At 30.7% G+C, this 16,191-nt stretch overlaps 2 protein-coding genes across 2 annotated transcripts; one reads left to right on the top strand and one right to left on the bottom strand.

Annotated features, from left to right (window-relative positions):
- Positions 1-4,515: 4,515 nt before the first annotated feature.
- On the top strand, positions 4,516-6,696 carry LOC137806319 (zinc finger protein CONSTANS-LIKE 16). Its single transcript, XM_068606358.2, has 2 exons — positions 4,516-5,708; positions 6,262-6,696. Exons 1-2 carry the CDS (start codon positions 4,815-4,817, stop codon positions 6,523-6,525), a joined length of 1,158 nt encoding a protein of 385 aa, XP_068462459.2. The 5' UTR covers positions 4,516-4,814; the 3' UTR covers positions 6,526-6,696.
- A 6,454-nt stretch (positions 6,697-13,150) lies between these two features.
- LOC137805761 (LOB domain-containing protein 41) lies at positions 13,151-14,571 on the bottom strand. The gene is made up of 2 exons (XM_068605686.2): positions 14,299-14,571; positions 13,151-13,697 (listed from the first exon to the last, which is right to left on the bottom strand). Exons 1-2 carry the CDS (start codon positions 14,528-14,530, stop codon positions 13,228-13,230), a joined length of 702 nt encoding a protein of 233 aa, XP_068461787.1. The 5' UTR covers positions 14,531-14,571; the 3' UTR covers positions 13,151-13,227.
- Positions 14,572-16,191: the final 1,620 nt, after the last annotated feature.

The following is a 16,191-nucleotide window of genomic DNA, read 5'->3' as shown; positions in this document are numbered from 1 at the left end:
GCTTGTTCGTTCAGTTGGAAGTAAGTCGTTTCATTTCCATAAGAATTGAAAGAGAAATTAAAAAACTTGGCATAATCTTGATTTCGTGGATAAATTAACCTACGACGACAATTTGCTCATCTTCGTAAGCGATTTCTATTGCTCGGATATGTCATGAATGGTAGATTCTCAAATTAATTCTAGAATTGAGGCAAAATCATGGGTACTATAAATTTTGTCCAGAAATCTGAACTGTAATATAATTGTTTCTTCTGAAACTATTCTAGTTCCTGCTTCATAGCGTCTATCTTTCAGAGTTTCATTGACGTTCTTTGGGTTCCATATGCGAGTTCATAGTCAGTTTTGATTTCTCACATTTGACCTCGTTGAGAGACCTCTGGTTGGGTCACCAATGATAGTGTATATTAGGTGATTCTTTGCCAGTGTTAGATGCCTCCATGTTGGTCTGGAAGGAGTGTCTGATGCTTCTTTTTTATCACCTAAGCATTCTGTTTGACCCTCCTTCAATTCCTGCAAATAAAAATAAGAAGAGTTTTTCTGCTCTGATAATTTTTTATTAGGAATATAGTCACGAATCTCACATGGATAGCCTCCTCAACCACTCTAGTATTAGAGTTGTAGACTTTACACTCTTTAAAAGTTTCAGGATAACCTAGCAAGATTCCTTCATTACTTTTGGAATCAATTTTTTCAAGATTGTCCTTTATTCTTCAGTATGAAACATTGGGCTTAAAAGGATGAAAATAATATATATTGAGTTTTTTGTTCTTCAATAATTCATAGGAGTCTTATTGTCCAATGGTCTAATATATGTTAAGGTGATGACTTACTTTGGATCTTATCTCAAACTTCTAGGAAACACGTGAGGATTAGTTTTTGAGTTTATCTTGAAGAAGTTCTCTTCATCTTCAAGTGACAATTTTCTTCTATGAGTCTTTCTATTCTTTTGTTGTTTCTTTCCTTATTCTTGTTTTGTCATTTACTCTAATATTAGTCCTTATCTTTATTTTGTATGTTTCACCATCTCTATATTTCGTGCAATTCTCTGTCTGAATTCTTATTAACTATAAACCTCCCCAACTAGATAATCCAAAGAAATTAATTTCATACATAATATCAAGATGAGTGCGTCTTTGTAAATCTTAAAAATATAAAACAAACATTCTATTAAATACCTTTCAAGTTAAACATAATTTGAGTCTCATAATATTATTCTCTATAATATCCATCAATACGAATTAGTCATTAAGTATAGGATTTAGAGACCAAACTTGACATTCATATTACAAAGTGGACTTTAAGTCTAATTCAACTCTATAAAACCGGCTCATTAAGGTGAGGTTTGCACCCATTTATATACTATAAAAGAATCTAATTTTTAGTCGACATGAGATTTCTAACCATAGATATATCTAAAATTGTGAATGAATTTAGTTGTTTATAGGTGGAATTGTGAGAATGAGAGTAAAAGGAAATAGTTTTTGGGTGTAGTATGGGTCCACAAGGAACTCCTTATCCGATTACAATTGGTGGAGTTGATATACTTGATCCAAATATGTGGCAGCTGATAGGTTGGATATTTGATGAAAGAGATTTCACATGGGCTTGGTTTGATGAGATCAGAAAGTTTTCCTCTTTCTAATAGTAGAAATTTGAATAAGACGTTCTGAATTTGATTTGAAGTGGTCCCAAAACCTTTTCGCTGTATCTATTCATTTTCTTTTCCCAATATCGTTTCTGCTTCATCTTTCTATGGCAGCGTCACCGACAGCACGATCTTGTCAGCTCAAATTAATGCTCACTTCCTCAGTTCGTCTCGTCTCCTTGTCACTTTCCATACCAAACACGATAATTTCAAAATGAAAATCCTGCACTTAAATGGTCTAATATCGGGTGGTCTGATAAGACCAATAAATACTTATTAGAATAGACTTGAAATCACTCTGATATCATGTTACGAAGTAGATTTTAAATCTAACTCAACCCTATAAAATCGGCTCATGAGATTGAAGTTTACACACATTTATATACAATGAAAGGTTCTAAACGTGAATCTCCAATATCTTTTCATTTACATTTACGGTTATCAAAATAATATGGATAATTAATTTAGTTACACTAATATTTTATTTGCCTTTCAAACTGCCCTTCACCTGTACGTAATAAATTTGAGTTAATACATTGTAATGTTCTTCTAATACAGTATATAAATTTCAATTAATTCAATTACATGTTTTATATTTTTATTATTTTCTTATCAACATTCATGTTTTTATAATACATCTAATTAGACAAAAAGGATATTGTATTTAGATATGAAAAAACATACTCTTACTAAAGTATTGTGGTTTTTAAATATTAATTAACCTTTATTCGTAAAATTTTATTTTATATATCTTCATATTCAATGAAAAATACTTTATTTACCAAATCCAAATAATATATATATTATTTATTTTTATGAAAACGTCAATAAGACGATATTAAAATATTTTTAGCAAATACTTTTAAGTAATATTATTATAGTATTATTTTTTTATATATAAAACCAACTCCATTGAAAATTGAAATCAAGAAAGATAATACTGTGTTAATATTTTAAAGTTTAATATTTTATTCAAAATATATGAACTTTAACTAAAAAAAATCATAAAAAATACAATTAAATATATGGTTTTTTTTCCTATTTAGAAGTTAAATATCTATTTTTTATTCAAAGTAATCAAAGTTTAAGTCATATAAATAAATCTCAAGTCCCCTTCAACCTATAAATAACATGATATAATGCGAAAACATATTATTTTGAAAGCTAAAATTTATGAATTTTAAATTAGAATGAGTGTGTGGTGCAAATCTTACCGATTATTTTTCTTAAAGTCTAAATCTTACCTCTTTTGGTGACTTCTGAAGTCAAACAATAACCTATATACTAAATGCAATGCTTGCCTTTAGCAACCCACATCAGTGTTGGCACAAATAATTTGGAAAGTAGGGTTTCATTAGCAACCCATGTTAGTGCCTAATACAAATAATTTGGAAAGTAGGGTTTCACTAACTGAAAAATATTGTACGTTTTGAGAGATCTGAAACCACTTAAAAGTAATTTGGACAAACCTTGAAGTAGAAAATCATGCACCTTGACAAAACATTAAAAATGTTTGAGTGTCAAAACACATGGAAGGTTTGTGACTGAGATAGAGGAAAAGGAAGGTACAACTATGAGAGATGGGTAGGGTATAGAAGACGGATAAGGTATGGAAGACGCGGAGAGTTAATTTTAAAGTGGACACACATTAGTATTAGTATTTCTACGAGAGTATGGAGAAATTTATTGATGTTTTCTTTATGTTTTTTGAGACTCAGACTCTTATAGTTGGTGAGTTTTATAAAGTTATACATGTTATTGGAAAAAGCTCAAAAGATGAGGCTTACTAATGTATAACTTGAATGTGATTCTGCCTTGCTTTGTGCTTAATTTACTGTTAGGATTAATGTTCCGTGGATGCTTCGTAATCAATAAAATACATACTTGTCTTAATTACTGTGAAAAAATGAGGTTTAGGGTTACTCATATTTTGTGTGAAGGAAATGCGTGTGTTGATAAGTTGACTAATTTAGAATTTATTCATAGAGAATCATTTCATTAGTATAATAGGCTTCTACCAAGTCTGTTTTCAGAATTATTTATGAATATGTATAGTTTACCTATGTATCGTTTTTATTAAGATATGAATTTTGGTTTAATCCTTTCTTTTAATAATATTTTTTATATGATGGTAGGTGATTATTGTTACTTGAAGTGTATGAGATGTTAAGCTACAGATCATCTGAAAACTTTTTATATAAAAAGAAATTACATGTCGGTCAGAAAAAAAGTTAACGTCTTTTTTTTAATCTTTTCTGACAATTTTTGTTTTTTTTTTAATTTTCTTGTAAAATTATAAAAAACTAACACCTCAAACAAGTTTATTTTTTTACTCCTTGTTATATTGTTATATTTATAGATATGAAAAGTTATTATTGTTGTAACTTTGATTAAACATTAGTAATATATATATATATATATATATATATATATATATATATATATGTTAATATTACTTTACAATCGTAAAAGTTCAAAATTGATAGTATATAATATGCATATATAATATTAAGCGTAGAAAAAAATATTCTTATAAGAAATACTTTAAACATAATACATTTAAAAATGAAATACACACTCTAAATTTTTTTATTAAATAGAAATCAATTTTAAAAAAATTAATTAATATCTAAAGTAATATTTAATTGGCTATAAATTTAATATAATATTTAATCTAGTAGGTATATTAATTAATTAATTTTTATATTAAAAATTAATTTTTATTTAACAATTTCATGTAATAGTGATAATAGTTATGAAAGAATCTAATTAAAAAAAATTGGTATTTGAATATAAAATATATATAAAGAAATAAAAAAAAACTTAAATAACACTAAATATATAAATAAAGAAATTACAGTAACAAAATAGAGGGTCCCTATCCTACAGGGAAAGTGCTGCTCGCAGGACATGCTGACAAACACCCACCCCTTTCCCTCCCTATCATTCATCTTACACTATCATCACCATTGCATTATTATTCTATGTTCCACTCTCTTCATATTTTCTCCAACAACCCTTCACCTTTTCCGCGTAAGCAACCCTCACAAACTCCACAACTCCCAATAATCCAATCAAATCCAACGTTGTTTTGTTCGGAATCATTTCCCACCTCATTCGATTCGTAGGTTTCGATCACCCTCTCACAATTTTGTTCTTCTAACCAGCCATGTCTTCCACTAAGAACAAGGGAAACGCTGTCGGCGCCAAAACGGCACGAGCGTGCGACAGCTGCATAAGAAATCGAGCGCGTTGGTACTGTGCCGCCGACGACGCGTTCCTCTGCCAAGCTTGCGACTCTTCCGTTCACTCAGCGAACCCGTTAGCGCGTAGACACCACCGCGTTCGCTTGAAAATCGTTTCACACATCGAAGCCAACAAGAAATCGTTTTCTGGAACGGGTAACGGTCCATCGTGGCACAAAGGGTTCACCAAGAAACCCCGAACGCCACGTCACGGGAAGAACGGTAATAAGGCTCTGAAGAATCCCTTCGATGTGGTACCCGAAGACACAAATTCGAACTCCCATGAAGAGAGCGTGGATGAGGTTCTTTATAGAGTGCCCGCAACTCCTTCGGCAGAGCAAGGGGTATCCGTGAGCGATGAGAGGAGAGTTGATTTGTTAGGATGTGAAAGCGCGTTTGAGATTGCTGAGTTCAGTGCTGATGTTGAGAGTTTGTTGAGGGAGGGACTGGAGAGTGAGTGTGTGGGAATGGAAGAGTTGGGGCTGGTGGGTACCGATGAGGTGGAGGAGCATGCTTCGTGGGAGTGTTGTGTGGGTGGTGGGAACATGAAGGTGGAGGAGGAGGCGTATGAATTGGGATTTGATTGTGGGCATGAGCTGAATTTTTCTTTGACATGTGAAGAGGTTAAGGAAAAGGTTATTGGGTTGGATAAGAGGCAAGAAGTAGTGAAAGAAGATGATCAGCGAAAGAAGAAGAAGATCTTATTGTTGCGGTTAGATTATGAAGCTGTAATCACTGCTTGGACCAGCCAAAGATCCCTGTGGACTACTTCTCATAAACCAGACTTGGGCACCACGCAGTTCTGGCCTCATTGCATGGTATGATACCAGAATCCATTCACTTTAATTACTTTCATTGAATTCACAATCTGAATCGGATTATGATTAGGACACACGAATTTCTGATACGAGGATACACGGATACATATACGTATCTTACAGGTGTCATATGAGTGTCAGTGTTCGATAAGAGTGTCGGATATTGACACAGACACACATTTAAGAGGAGTTTCCGAATTTAGAGCATATGATAGTTATAATATGGTGCATTTTATTTCAATATACAATTTTCACATTTTTCACTCCTCTCTATAGTTGTTTTTTTATATTGTTTATTCATTTGGAACTTGGGTAAAGCAAGAGTATGTGGCATAGTTTTGATTATACTTATTTAAATTATATTTTCAACATTTTAACACAATTTTATTGGGGAACTTTTTATACCGTTATAGCTATATAACAACTACTGTAAATGTACTTTTTGATACGATGTTTCGAAAGTTAAGCATCTTATAAGCATAGGTGATTTGATGATATAGTAGTTGAAAATGTTTATAGTAACATTGCATTATTAATGGTAATGTATTAGCAGAGAACGTGTGGAGTGGAGTTTGAGCATCGTAGTGGGGAATTATTTGGGTGTGATGCAGCAATGGCAGACGGTGGAAGAGAAGCAAGAGTGTCAAGATATAGAGAAAAGCGACGTAAAAGGTTGTTCTCGAAGAAAATAAGGTATGAGGTTCGAAAACTGAATGCGGAGAAAAGACCAAGAATGAAAGGGAGGTTTGTAAAGAGGCCTTCTTTAGCAACACCACCCATTTTTCCTTTGCTAAACAAAAAAGAAGAGAGAGTATAATTAAATTGTTTGAAATTAATGTGGTACTTTCATGTCGGAATCCGCATGTATATATACAAATTCATTAGCATGAAGCAGTGTCGAAGGTTAAGATTGCCACTATTTAAGTTAACATTATAGTATGGATGGCTCTTCATGAGATTGAATAGGAAAATTTTGCTTTTGATGACACTCCTATGTATATATCTTTTGATCTGATGTTTTATGATAGTTTTAATATATATATGTAATAACTAAATTATATAAAAAAATATATATTAAAGTACTATAAAAAATAATATAGTTGTTAATGTATTCCGATTAGAAAAACATAAATATATCCATATTATAATTATAACATCCATCCAACATTTTTATTATATATAAGTATTATAGCCAAGAGATAAGCTTTGAAATTGTGTTGTGTTTTATCTTTTATTTTTTAAATTTTTTATGTTGATTATTCCCTGTAAATTTAAAATTAGGATTTTAGATCGAGATTTATACTTCTTGATTTTCTTTTATTATTTAGTTGTTTTTATTCTTTTGATTATCAGGTTGATTTGATTATTGTTAGAAGCGGTAACTCAAATATTGTTGGATCTTTACATGCTTTTTTGAAAAAATAATTTGTCTTTAGATAAAATTGTTCAAGATAAGTTTCTTGATACCGATTTAGAGATGATGAGTTGTATAATCACCCCAACATAGATAATCCACTATAATCAACTTTTTAACAAACATTACAAGAAAAATAAGAAAAAAATAGAAAAACACAAGTGTGAAAACATATCAAAACAAAAGAAGAGAGTGTTGAATTATGTTTTAAAACTTTTTAAAATTATGTTGCGAGATTTCATTTGATAAGCGTTGGGATGTGAAGGTGAGAATCTTTATCAAATCAAGAGGTGTTTGAGAAGAAGAAATTTGCAAAAGCATGTAATCTTGATGATTTAAATTTGTATGCTACTGAAAAGTCATAAAAACGAACTTTGTAAAATAAGAATATTTTGCAAAAGAAAATAAAAAATGGATTGAGAGAAGAGAATGAAGTAAGAACACGCTACCTTTAATCCAAAAGCTAAAGAAAAGTGCAAGATGATTCATCATTTGTGAAAGCTTATGAAGATAAGAACCAAAACAAGAGAAGAGAAAAATGAAACTCTTACAAAACCTACAAAGGAGACTTTCATTCAATTCCAAGATATATTCATGTTTATAAATGGAGAAGACTCCTTTATATAGTGTGCACTCCTTAATTTCAAGGATTAATAGGTGTTAATCTTTATTTAGTGAAGTTAACTCTTAATTAATAAAGTTTACTCATTTTTGTTGTCTCATTCACTCCTAGGAATGTAATGATTATATGAAAAACATTGATGACTCTTGGAGAAATCACATGTAAATCTCAAAAAGACTTTTGAAAGCTAAAAAGGTAAAGTGAAAAAGTCAAACTATCCCCTTGTGCACTTTCAAAGTGATACCACTACAAGAAAATCATTAAATAGAAACTAATTTTGGAGACCAAAATAATTAGTTACTATATTGATTAAATTAGATACCATTTTATAAACTAAAAAAAATTATTGGTATCTAAAGTAGTTTCTATTATTAATAAAAAATTATATAGTAATTTCTAAATTGGTATCTAACCATTAGCTACTAAGGTTTTAGCTACTCACTACTTTATATTATAAATTAGTCTTTTAGAGACTAATTTAAAATTTAAAGTATTAGTAGTTAAAACCTAAGTAGTTAATTCAGATGTCAATTTAGAAACCATTTTATAAATTTTTATTAATAATAGAAATCACTTTAGATACCAATAATTTTTTAGTCTCTATAATAGTATCTAATTTAATCAATATAGTGACTAATTATTTTTTGTCTTTAAATTTAGTTGCTATTTAATAATTTTCTTGTAGTGCATGTGGTAGTCAGAAGCTTCAAAAGGCAATTCTAACTCAAGATGCATGAATTTCATCCAATGTCTCTCAAGTTCAACATATGGAGTTCCTTATTCTCTCAAGTTCATCTAAAGACTAAGAAACTACACAAAGTACAAGTCCTTTAATCTTCTTTTCCAAAGTTTGGAGTCTTCCTCTTGTCACTCTTCATGAAATCTTCTTCTTTATTTCTTTTTTGTCATACTTCTTATATTTATTCTTCTGGTCTCCACTTCTCTTTCTTTAATGTGAAGAATAGTAAAATCACAAGAATAGAGGGTTGAATTGTGATTTTATTAAACTTTAATTTTTTTTAGTAAATATCCCTTTATTAAAGATGCTAAGACGATGATTTGGTTTGTAAAACAATCAGACTCAAATTCTTTCATTTGGTGTGTTATATCAAACACACTTTGCTAACTCTTATGGATAATTTGTATATGTTATCTTCTCATACTCTGATTAGTGATCAAGCTATAATTATTGTATTTGATAGGCTACATCAGATGTAGGATTGACCTAAAATGATTCATTGAAAAATAAGAGCTTAAGGAGATACATTTTCATTAATCTTTTTCAAACATGTTTTATCTGATGAAACATAAAACAATTTCTTAAAGAAATTTATAACAAATATGATAAAACTAAAATGTTTAAAAACAATTGTTTTAACATTATCTCTTATAGTTAAAATGGTCACGTGAGACACATATAACAACTTGACTATATCACTCAATTTTGATAATTTTGTATTTATTAAGCATGCTTTCTCCTCTATTTAGTAAACTTGTGTTTCAACCTCCAATGAAGTACCAAGACCTCCCTATTTATAAACTTTAGCGAGGAGTTCCTTTAGATTTTCCTTTTGCTCAGTGCCTAGCCAATTTGATGAGCGAATTAGCTTTCTTCACCTTGAAGAAACCTCTTGGCTCAAAGCCTTTTCTAAGCTTAACGAAATTTGTGGTTTCCTAATATTTAAAGGATTTGCTTCAAGCCTGGATCAACGAAATAATTTCTTAAACACGAAGAAACCTTTTCACTTTGAATCAACTTCAAGCCAAACCCAAGCGATTTTGACTTTTCCTTCTCTTAAAGAAATCATTTCTCTCTAGATTAGCTCCAAGCCTAGCCTAAGCGAATTTAGGTTTTGTTGCTCATTAAAGACCTTTTTTTCGCTCAGAGCTTGCTGAATTCACTCAGCCTCCCGAATTCATTAAATTGGATCCTTCTCTGGCTTAGATTTGTTCAACGCATTCCTTTGACACTCAATGTTTTGGAGAATGTTTGCTTTAGTGTTTTTTGTTACCGATACACTAAATCTTGGATGTATGTGCTAAACGAATTGGTCATTTCTTCTACTCCTTTGTTTTGTTGCAATTTTCTTCATCTTTTTGCAAGTTTCCATCAATTTCTTCATATTCTTGTTTCTTCTTAATTCAAGATGATTTGAAGGAAAAAAGGATTATTTTCATGATATTTTACATGCAGTCGTTCATTTTTCATGCCTAATTTGATATGAAAATTAAGAATGTTTAGCACTTATTACTCGCTAACCCCTTGAGTATTCTTGACACAAGTCATTCTTGGCTTAATTTAATATTCTTGATACAAGCTACTCCTGACTTAAATGAGTATTCTTTGAGCCCGTAGCTACTTTTGGCTAACCTTTTGAGTATTTTTTTCTCAAGCCACTCCTAACTAATTCTGATTATTTTTTACACTAAGCCACTCCTGACTAAGATATGAAAGTTTTGTGTTTCAATGATCTACTGATGATTAGGTCTAATGACTAGGGAGGATTGCATCTGACAAATAATACAATATTTAAGGTTTCTCTCCTAGTTCAAATCATCTTTCTCTAAGGAGGATAATGAATTTCAACGTATAAAAGGGTAAACTCGCTCTCATGGGTAGCTGGCTAAACACTCTCAATTATTTCCATGAGGTTCTTCTTGATCCTAATACTTTAATCTTTTTTATGTTAAGGATCATTCTCTAAAGTTGTGAGGTTTACTCTATTATCTAATTAACATTTTTAGTAGAGTGCAACCTTACTCTCTTGACTTAGAGGTAATGGAGGATCATTTTAGAATAGTCATATTATGCCTTTAACTAGATCATGGCTAGAAGATTGAAGGAGGAAGAAGAGCTTCAGAAGATTCTCCTTTTATGGAGAGTAACATTTTGACTTTCTTTTCTAATTTTCTTAGCCTTGTAAATATGTATAGATGTACATAAAATAGAGTAGAAATATGTATAGGAATTATGTTTTTGTTGTGTAAAAAAATACACACATAAGTAGGATCAATTTGGGCTTGATTAGGACTAACTTGGAAGTCAAAGCCCAACTTAAAAGTTAATGTGACCCTAATTGAAGAGGCATGAAGAGAGTATACACACCACACACCCATCCATACGAACTGGAACAACCGCCACCAAGACACAACCCCACCAACACCCAATGGCCACATCGATGCTGAGAAAGTCACATAATAGATATGCAAACAAAATCAACACTGAAGCAAAAATTGGACACCACGAGATGTACGGGGAAAAAATGCCACTAAAAGTAAATCTAAAGAGACCCAATTTACAAAAAATCTGAAATCAAATGTGAATCCCGTAAAATATTAAAAATTATTAAATTTGTCACGTGATGACACCTATGCAAATGTCAAATGAAAGTAATGGAATTGATGGTATCAACTTAATGGAACTGTAAAAACTATTCATTTTGTAGTGATAAGAAGTTGAAACTAGAAAATGACAAACAAAATTAGACGTCTTCAACTTTTTTAAAAATTAATTGAAACACATATATGCTCATCTAGATTTTATTTATTATTAGCTTTCTTATAAACTTTAAACCTTTGTATATAATAATTTTAAAATTATCTTTGCATGATTATTTACATTGGATGTTTTTTAAATATATATTAATATTCTGGTACACTCAATAATTACATATTGTTTAAGGGTCAAGGCCAAGAGCAATTTAAATATATCTTCCTTCCTTAATTATTTGAGATGCCTCTTAAGATAAAAATTTGACAAAGTTCTAAGTTTCAAAGCGAAAAATACCTTGGATGCAGTTATTGACCATAGTGATGTCATCTCAATGAACTCGGGGTAGGAATACTGGCAAATACTATACGAAATATGTGGTTTGAGGATATTTTATCTGGACCTCACGGTGGGTGTCAAATGTTCTTATCATGGTGACGATGGAATCACAACCCCCCAAACTTGAGAATTCGACTTTATGATAGTGGGTCGAGCTATGGTCATACTTTGACGATGGCAAATTCTCCATACACCTCCATATATTTTTTTATTTCCAACAATGCATTTATGAATATGGTGGACAATGTGGTATCTTCTTCATTTTTAAGTGGTGGTTTTTTCTTGTGATGGTTGGTGGTGAATGTTGGCAGTTGAGGTACATTTTGTGGTGTTTTTACTAGTGGTAGTTGTGTTTTCATTCGCTTATTGTACAATCTAAAAGCCACAAAACCCAGAAAAAAAAACCAGCAAGGTACAAAAATGAGTACAAAACTAAAAATAAATAAATAATTTGCGCATTATAGGAGAAACTTTATGTTCCAAGGGTTCACAATTTGCTTCAGGTTGTAATAATAATCCACTTTATTGAACAATTGTAAGTACAACAATAATTATTTTCTTAATAAAATTTTTTCGATGTTGTCGGAGGAAAAACTTCTAACTACAAGAGATTCAAGCCTTCTGGTAAGTGTGGATTTATCTTATGATTAAAATTAAAACATGTCTTTGCGAATGGAGAAGAATGTTGTGGCGGGAAGGGAGGTATGGGGTGCGGGGATGTAGTGGAGGTTATTTAAAATGGTGAGGTTATGCTTCATTTAGGATTATTAAAATTTTTTAAAAATGTTAAAACCGACTTTTCACAATTAATATGAAGGTGGAGGGAGAATTTTCCGCCTTTGACGACTAATGATGAACTTTGTAATTATCCATAGCTCGTTAGAGTAATAAAGATCATAATTATTGTCATTAAAAGATAATTACAACATATACTGATGAAAAAATTAAATTTTATGTGCATTAATGAGAGTCTTTTATACATAATGAATGATATCAATTCGTTACATAACTCGAATTCACCGCCTCGAATAAACCGTTAATGTTTAAATTGTTCTCATTAAGGGGATTTTGATATTTTATATCTTATATATGTATATATTTTATATTTACTAAAATGATTAGTGACAAATGTTTAGTTGCCTAAACTTTATTTATTAATTTTCTTGTATTGTTTTTTTATGTAGCATTTTATTTTAGTTACTTCTTTCATGAAGCTTTTAATTTTTATATAAAGTATATAAATATTTTTCATACTATCAATTGAATCAAATTTATTTTAAATGATATTCTTAAAATAATTATTATCAAAACAAGTATCTTATTGTATGTGTGAACATCTATTTAAAATAACTTCAAATATGACTGGTTTACTCCTAACACAGCACATGATAAAGCAATAGAGTAGTTAATGAGAGCATTTACTATCTTAAATAAATCATTAAAATGTGCCTAGACCATTTAGTGATAGAAATATTTTATTAAAGCCTCCACCAAGATTTACATTTGACCATGGCCAATGCTCCTATTTCTACATTTCTATCAAAACAAAACAAAACAAATAAGAAGACAAAAATACTAAACAAATCCTATTTTTTATTACTTTTTATTGGTTTGGTAGCATCACTTCATCAACAAGTAGCAAGAGAAGGCTATTCTAGCCAAGAGTGAGCTCCAAATCAATGTTGTTTCCACCATTTATACTTGGCTTGTCTTGGCTCAACAACATAGCCCTCACTATTTCCTCACCACCACCCTCTAACCTTCTTGGCTCATGGCTTAAAATTGGGTTCCATAATGTAGCTGAGTTGACCAAACCCACATGAGACATTGGCATCATAACATTCTCAGTTCTATTAGGTTTCTTAGATTTTCCTTTTACCTTGTCCATGTTGGCATCTTTGACAACATGACGTATGTCAAGGAGTTTGGAAGCATGCTCACTGCCATGTGCCACCATCACTTGTGAATGAGAGGTTGTCATGACATTGATCTGGGACCCAGCTAGCACAGCATCAACAGCAGCTTGGCATTGGGCCCACTCACCACTCCAAAACAAACCTACTGATCCAAATGTTGGGTTCATGATTCTCCCACACGCCTCATACATCAGTGACTTGAACACATCTGAAATTTACAATTCTGTCATTTTCTTCAAAATGTAAATAATTTTTCTGCATTAAACACCATTCTTTCTCATCCTACTATTCAATGTACAAAACAGAACATGCATGGTCATTGTAGTGCTACTCAGAAACAAATGAAAGGAAAAATGTATATGTTCATCAAAATTTATTTCTATTCCCTACTTTTTTAACTGGTTAATAATCCCTTGTTTTGTTTTTGGTCCTGAAAGCACGATCTTGGTCACTTTCTTTCACTGTTTAAAGCCCCGTCTGAAGTACTTTTAAGACCAAAAGCAAAATCAAACCAAATCAATTACAAAACAAACGTTGGGTGAGATAAAAAATGATTCTTGCAATAAGAAGTAAAAGGTAGCCAAAAGGGGAAGCATTTTTCAAAGAGTTGCTGCTTCAATTTTAATCATGAAAACATAGATTAAATTAAGATTTGTTTAAGGGGAGGAAGACTAACACCAAACAACAAAAGGGTGACGATGATGAAAGTCTTGGAGGGTATTGAATTTGTTCATTTTAAATCAGAAAAAAAAATGTTGAAATTCCAAATTTTAATTAAAGGTATATACATAATGGTGAGGGAAAATCACCAGTGCGATGGTGTTGTGGGGCAGCATTGATGAGGTTGAGCAAACCGGCACGACCATAGAACTTAGAAAGGAAAAGGGTGGCATTGGCTTGTGCCTCAGAAGAGTTTATCCATTCAAGGCATGGCCTAATAACACAGTCCTCAGTACAACCTTTGCGAAGAATGCGACACCCATTACAACTAATCTTCATGGTTCTTCTGTGTGCAGTGGAATACTGAGACAAAGGACACATATATATTAACACCAACCAAGCCACCAAGTGAAACTACCCAACGTTGGTCATCAAATCTTCCTGGTATTGTGGTTTTATTATCCCATGGTTTTTTTTTTCTTTTACTAATTTCTGGTGGGGACTTGTTATTTTGGCAGTATCTGAGGTTTTATGACAGCACTGCATGAAGATAATAATCACTGCATGAGACATTTTAATTGTGTCATTTGTAAGCACACAAGGTAAAACCGTGTGTAAATTGACGAAGCTTGTGTTGACAACTAGGCATAAGGTATTTTGGAACTCTCTTAAATAAGAAGTCAATTTTTATTTTTTATTTTTTACTTATTTACTTATGAATAAGAAAAACTGTGTGGGGGCCATGGAGAGGGTGGAATATGTATACGCCCATGGTTTTCAAGAATGACTTCATTAATATGCAATGATGTTGTTTTTCCTTATGAGGAAGACAAGTGTTTTTTGTGAAATTAATTGTCTAACACAACATTGATTACATAGTATCCTGCTTAGTTGGATAACTTGTTCATTAGTTATTTGATGTTATCATCTATGGTCTTTTTTTTTCTGAATAGTTAATATATTTTCTCTTTCCTTTTGTACAAAATTAAAGTTTCAGTAAAATATTTTGGACAGTATTTTCAATATAAGAATTATATTTTAGACATGTTTGCTATAAGGTAGGATATGCTGTGTAGGTCCATGGTTTGAAAACATATATATGTTTATAATAAGTGATCATGAGAATGTCAAAGTTTGATTCTCTCTAAAATGCCTTCCCAACCCAATATTGGTCAAAGTGTATTCAATGCTATTTAATAAATGTTTTCAATTATATTAAAAGATGAACGATAAATTTCTTTACATTTTCATAAATACTTCCATTGATGAATTTGATTTATTAACTTGTATTCTAAAGAAAATGGTCAAATTACTTTTTGGAAGAAAAAGGTATTTGTTTCTTTTATAATTAATATATAATTCATGGTTTCATCTTTTTATTAGAAACAATATAAAGTGAAATAAATAAAGGTTGATAAACAAATGGAGGAGAATAAGTATATGTAACAAAAATATGAAAATATTTATTTTTCTTAGTAAGAAATGAAAATTGACAAAAACGTGTAGATTCAAATGACAATATGCCAATTAAGAAACAAAATGAAGATTATCAACTCGAGAAAAAAGTATTAACAAGAAATTAAGATTAATTCAAATAATAAGAATATTACTAACATGTGTAAAATGTAACATCCTTAATTTTAATTTTATAATAATTACTTTCCCATGTATTATTATTTCTCTAAATATGGAAGATCGAAATTTTAATTCATTATAAAGTTCTGATATCTAATTTATTATAAAGTTTTGTATATTTTGGGCAATAGTTAAATAAATTATAAAATTTTCAAACTTATTTTCAATTTAAAGTTTAATAAATAAAATATAAAATATTGATGAATTAGAATGGGTTAAATAAGCCTTTTTTACCTTTAAAATTGATATGTACTAAAATTGCTACCTCCAAATTTTCTTAATATTTTTAATATTTAAAATTTATAAATATATTAATTTCATTCTCATAGTAATTTCATAACTTTTGATAATGTATTTGAAGTTGTAAGGAAATTAACACAAATTCACTAAATTCTATGCCACATATA

This window comes from Phaseolus vulgaris, chromosome 3 (genome assembly GCF_051622355.1).
Source record: "Phaseolus vulgaris cultivar YP4 chromosome 3, ASM5162235v1, whole genome shotgun sequence".
Taxonomy (NCBI): Eukaryota; Viridiplantae; Streptophyta; class Magnoliopsida; order Fabales; family Fabaceae; genus Phaseolus; species Phaseolus vulgaris.
The sequence above is the reverse complement of the archived record's forward strand: the minus strand, read 5'-3'. Positions and strand labels throughout refer to the sequence as shown.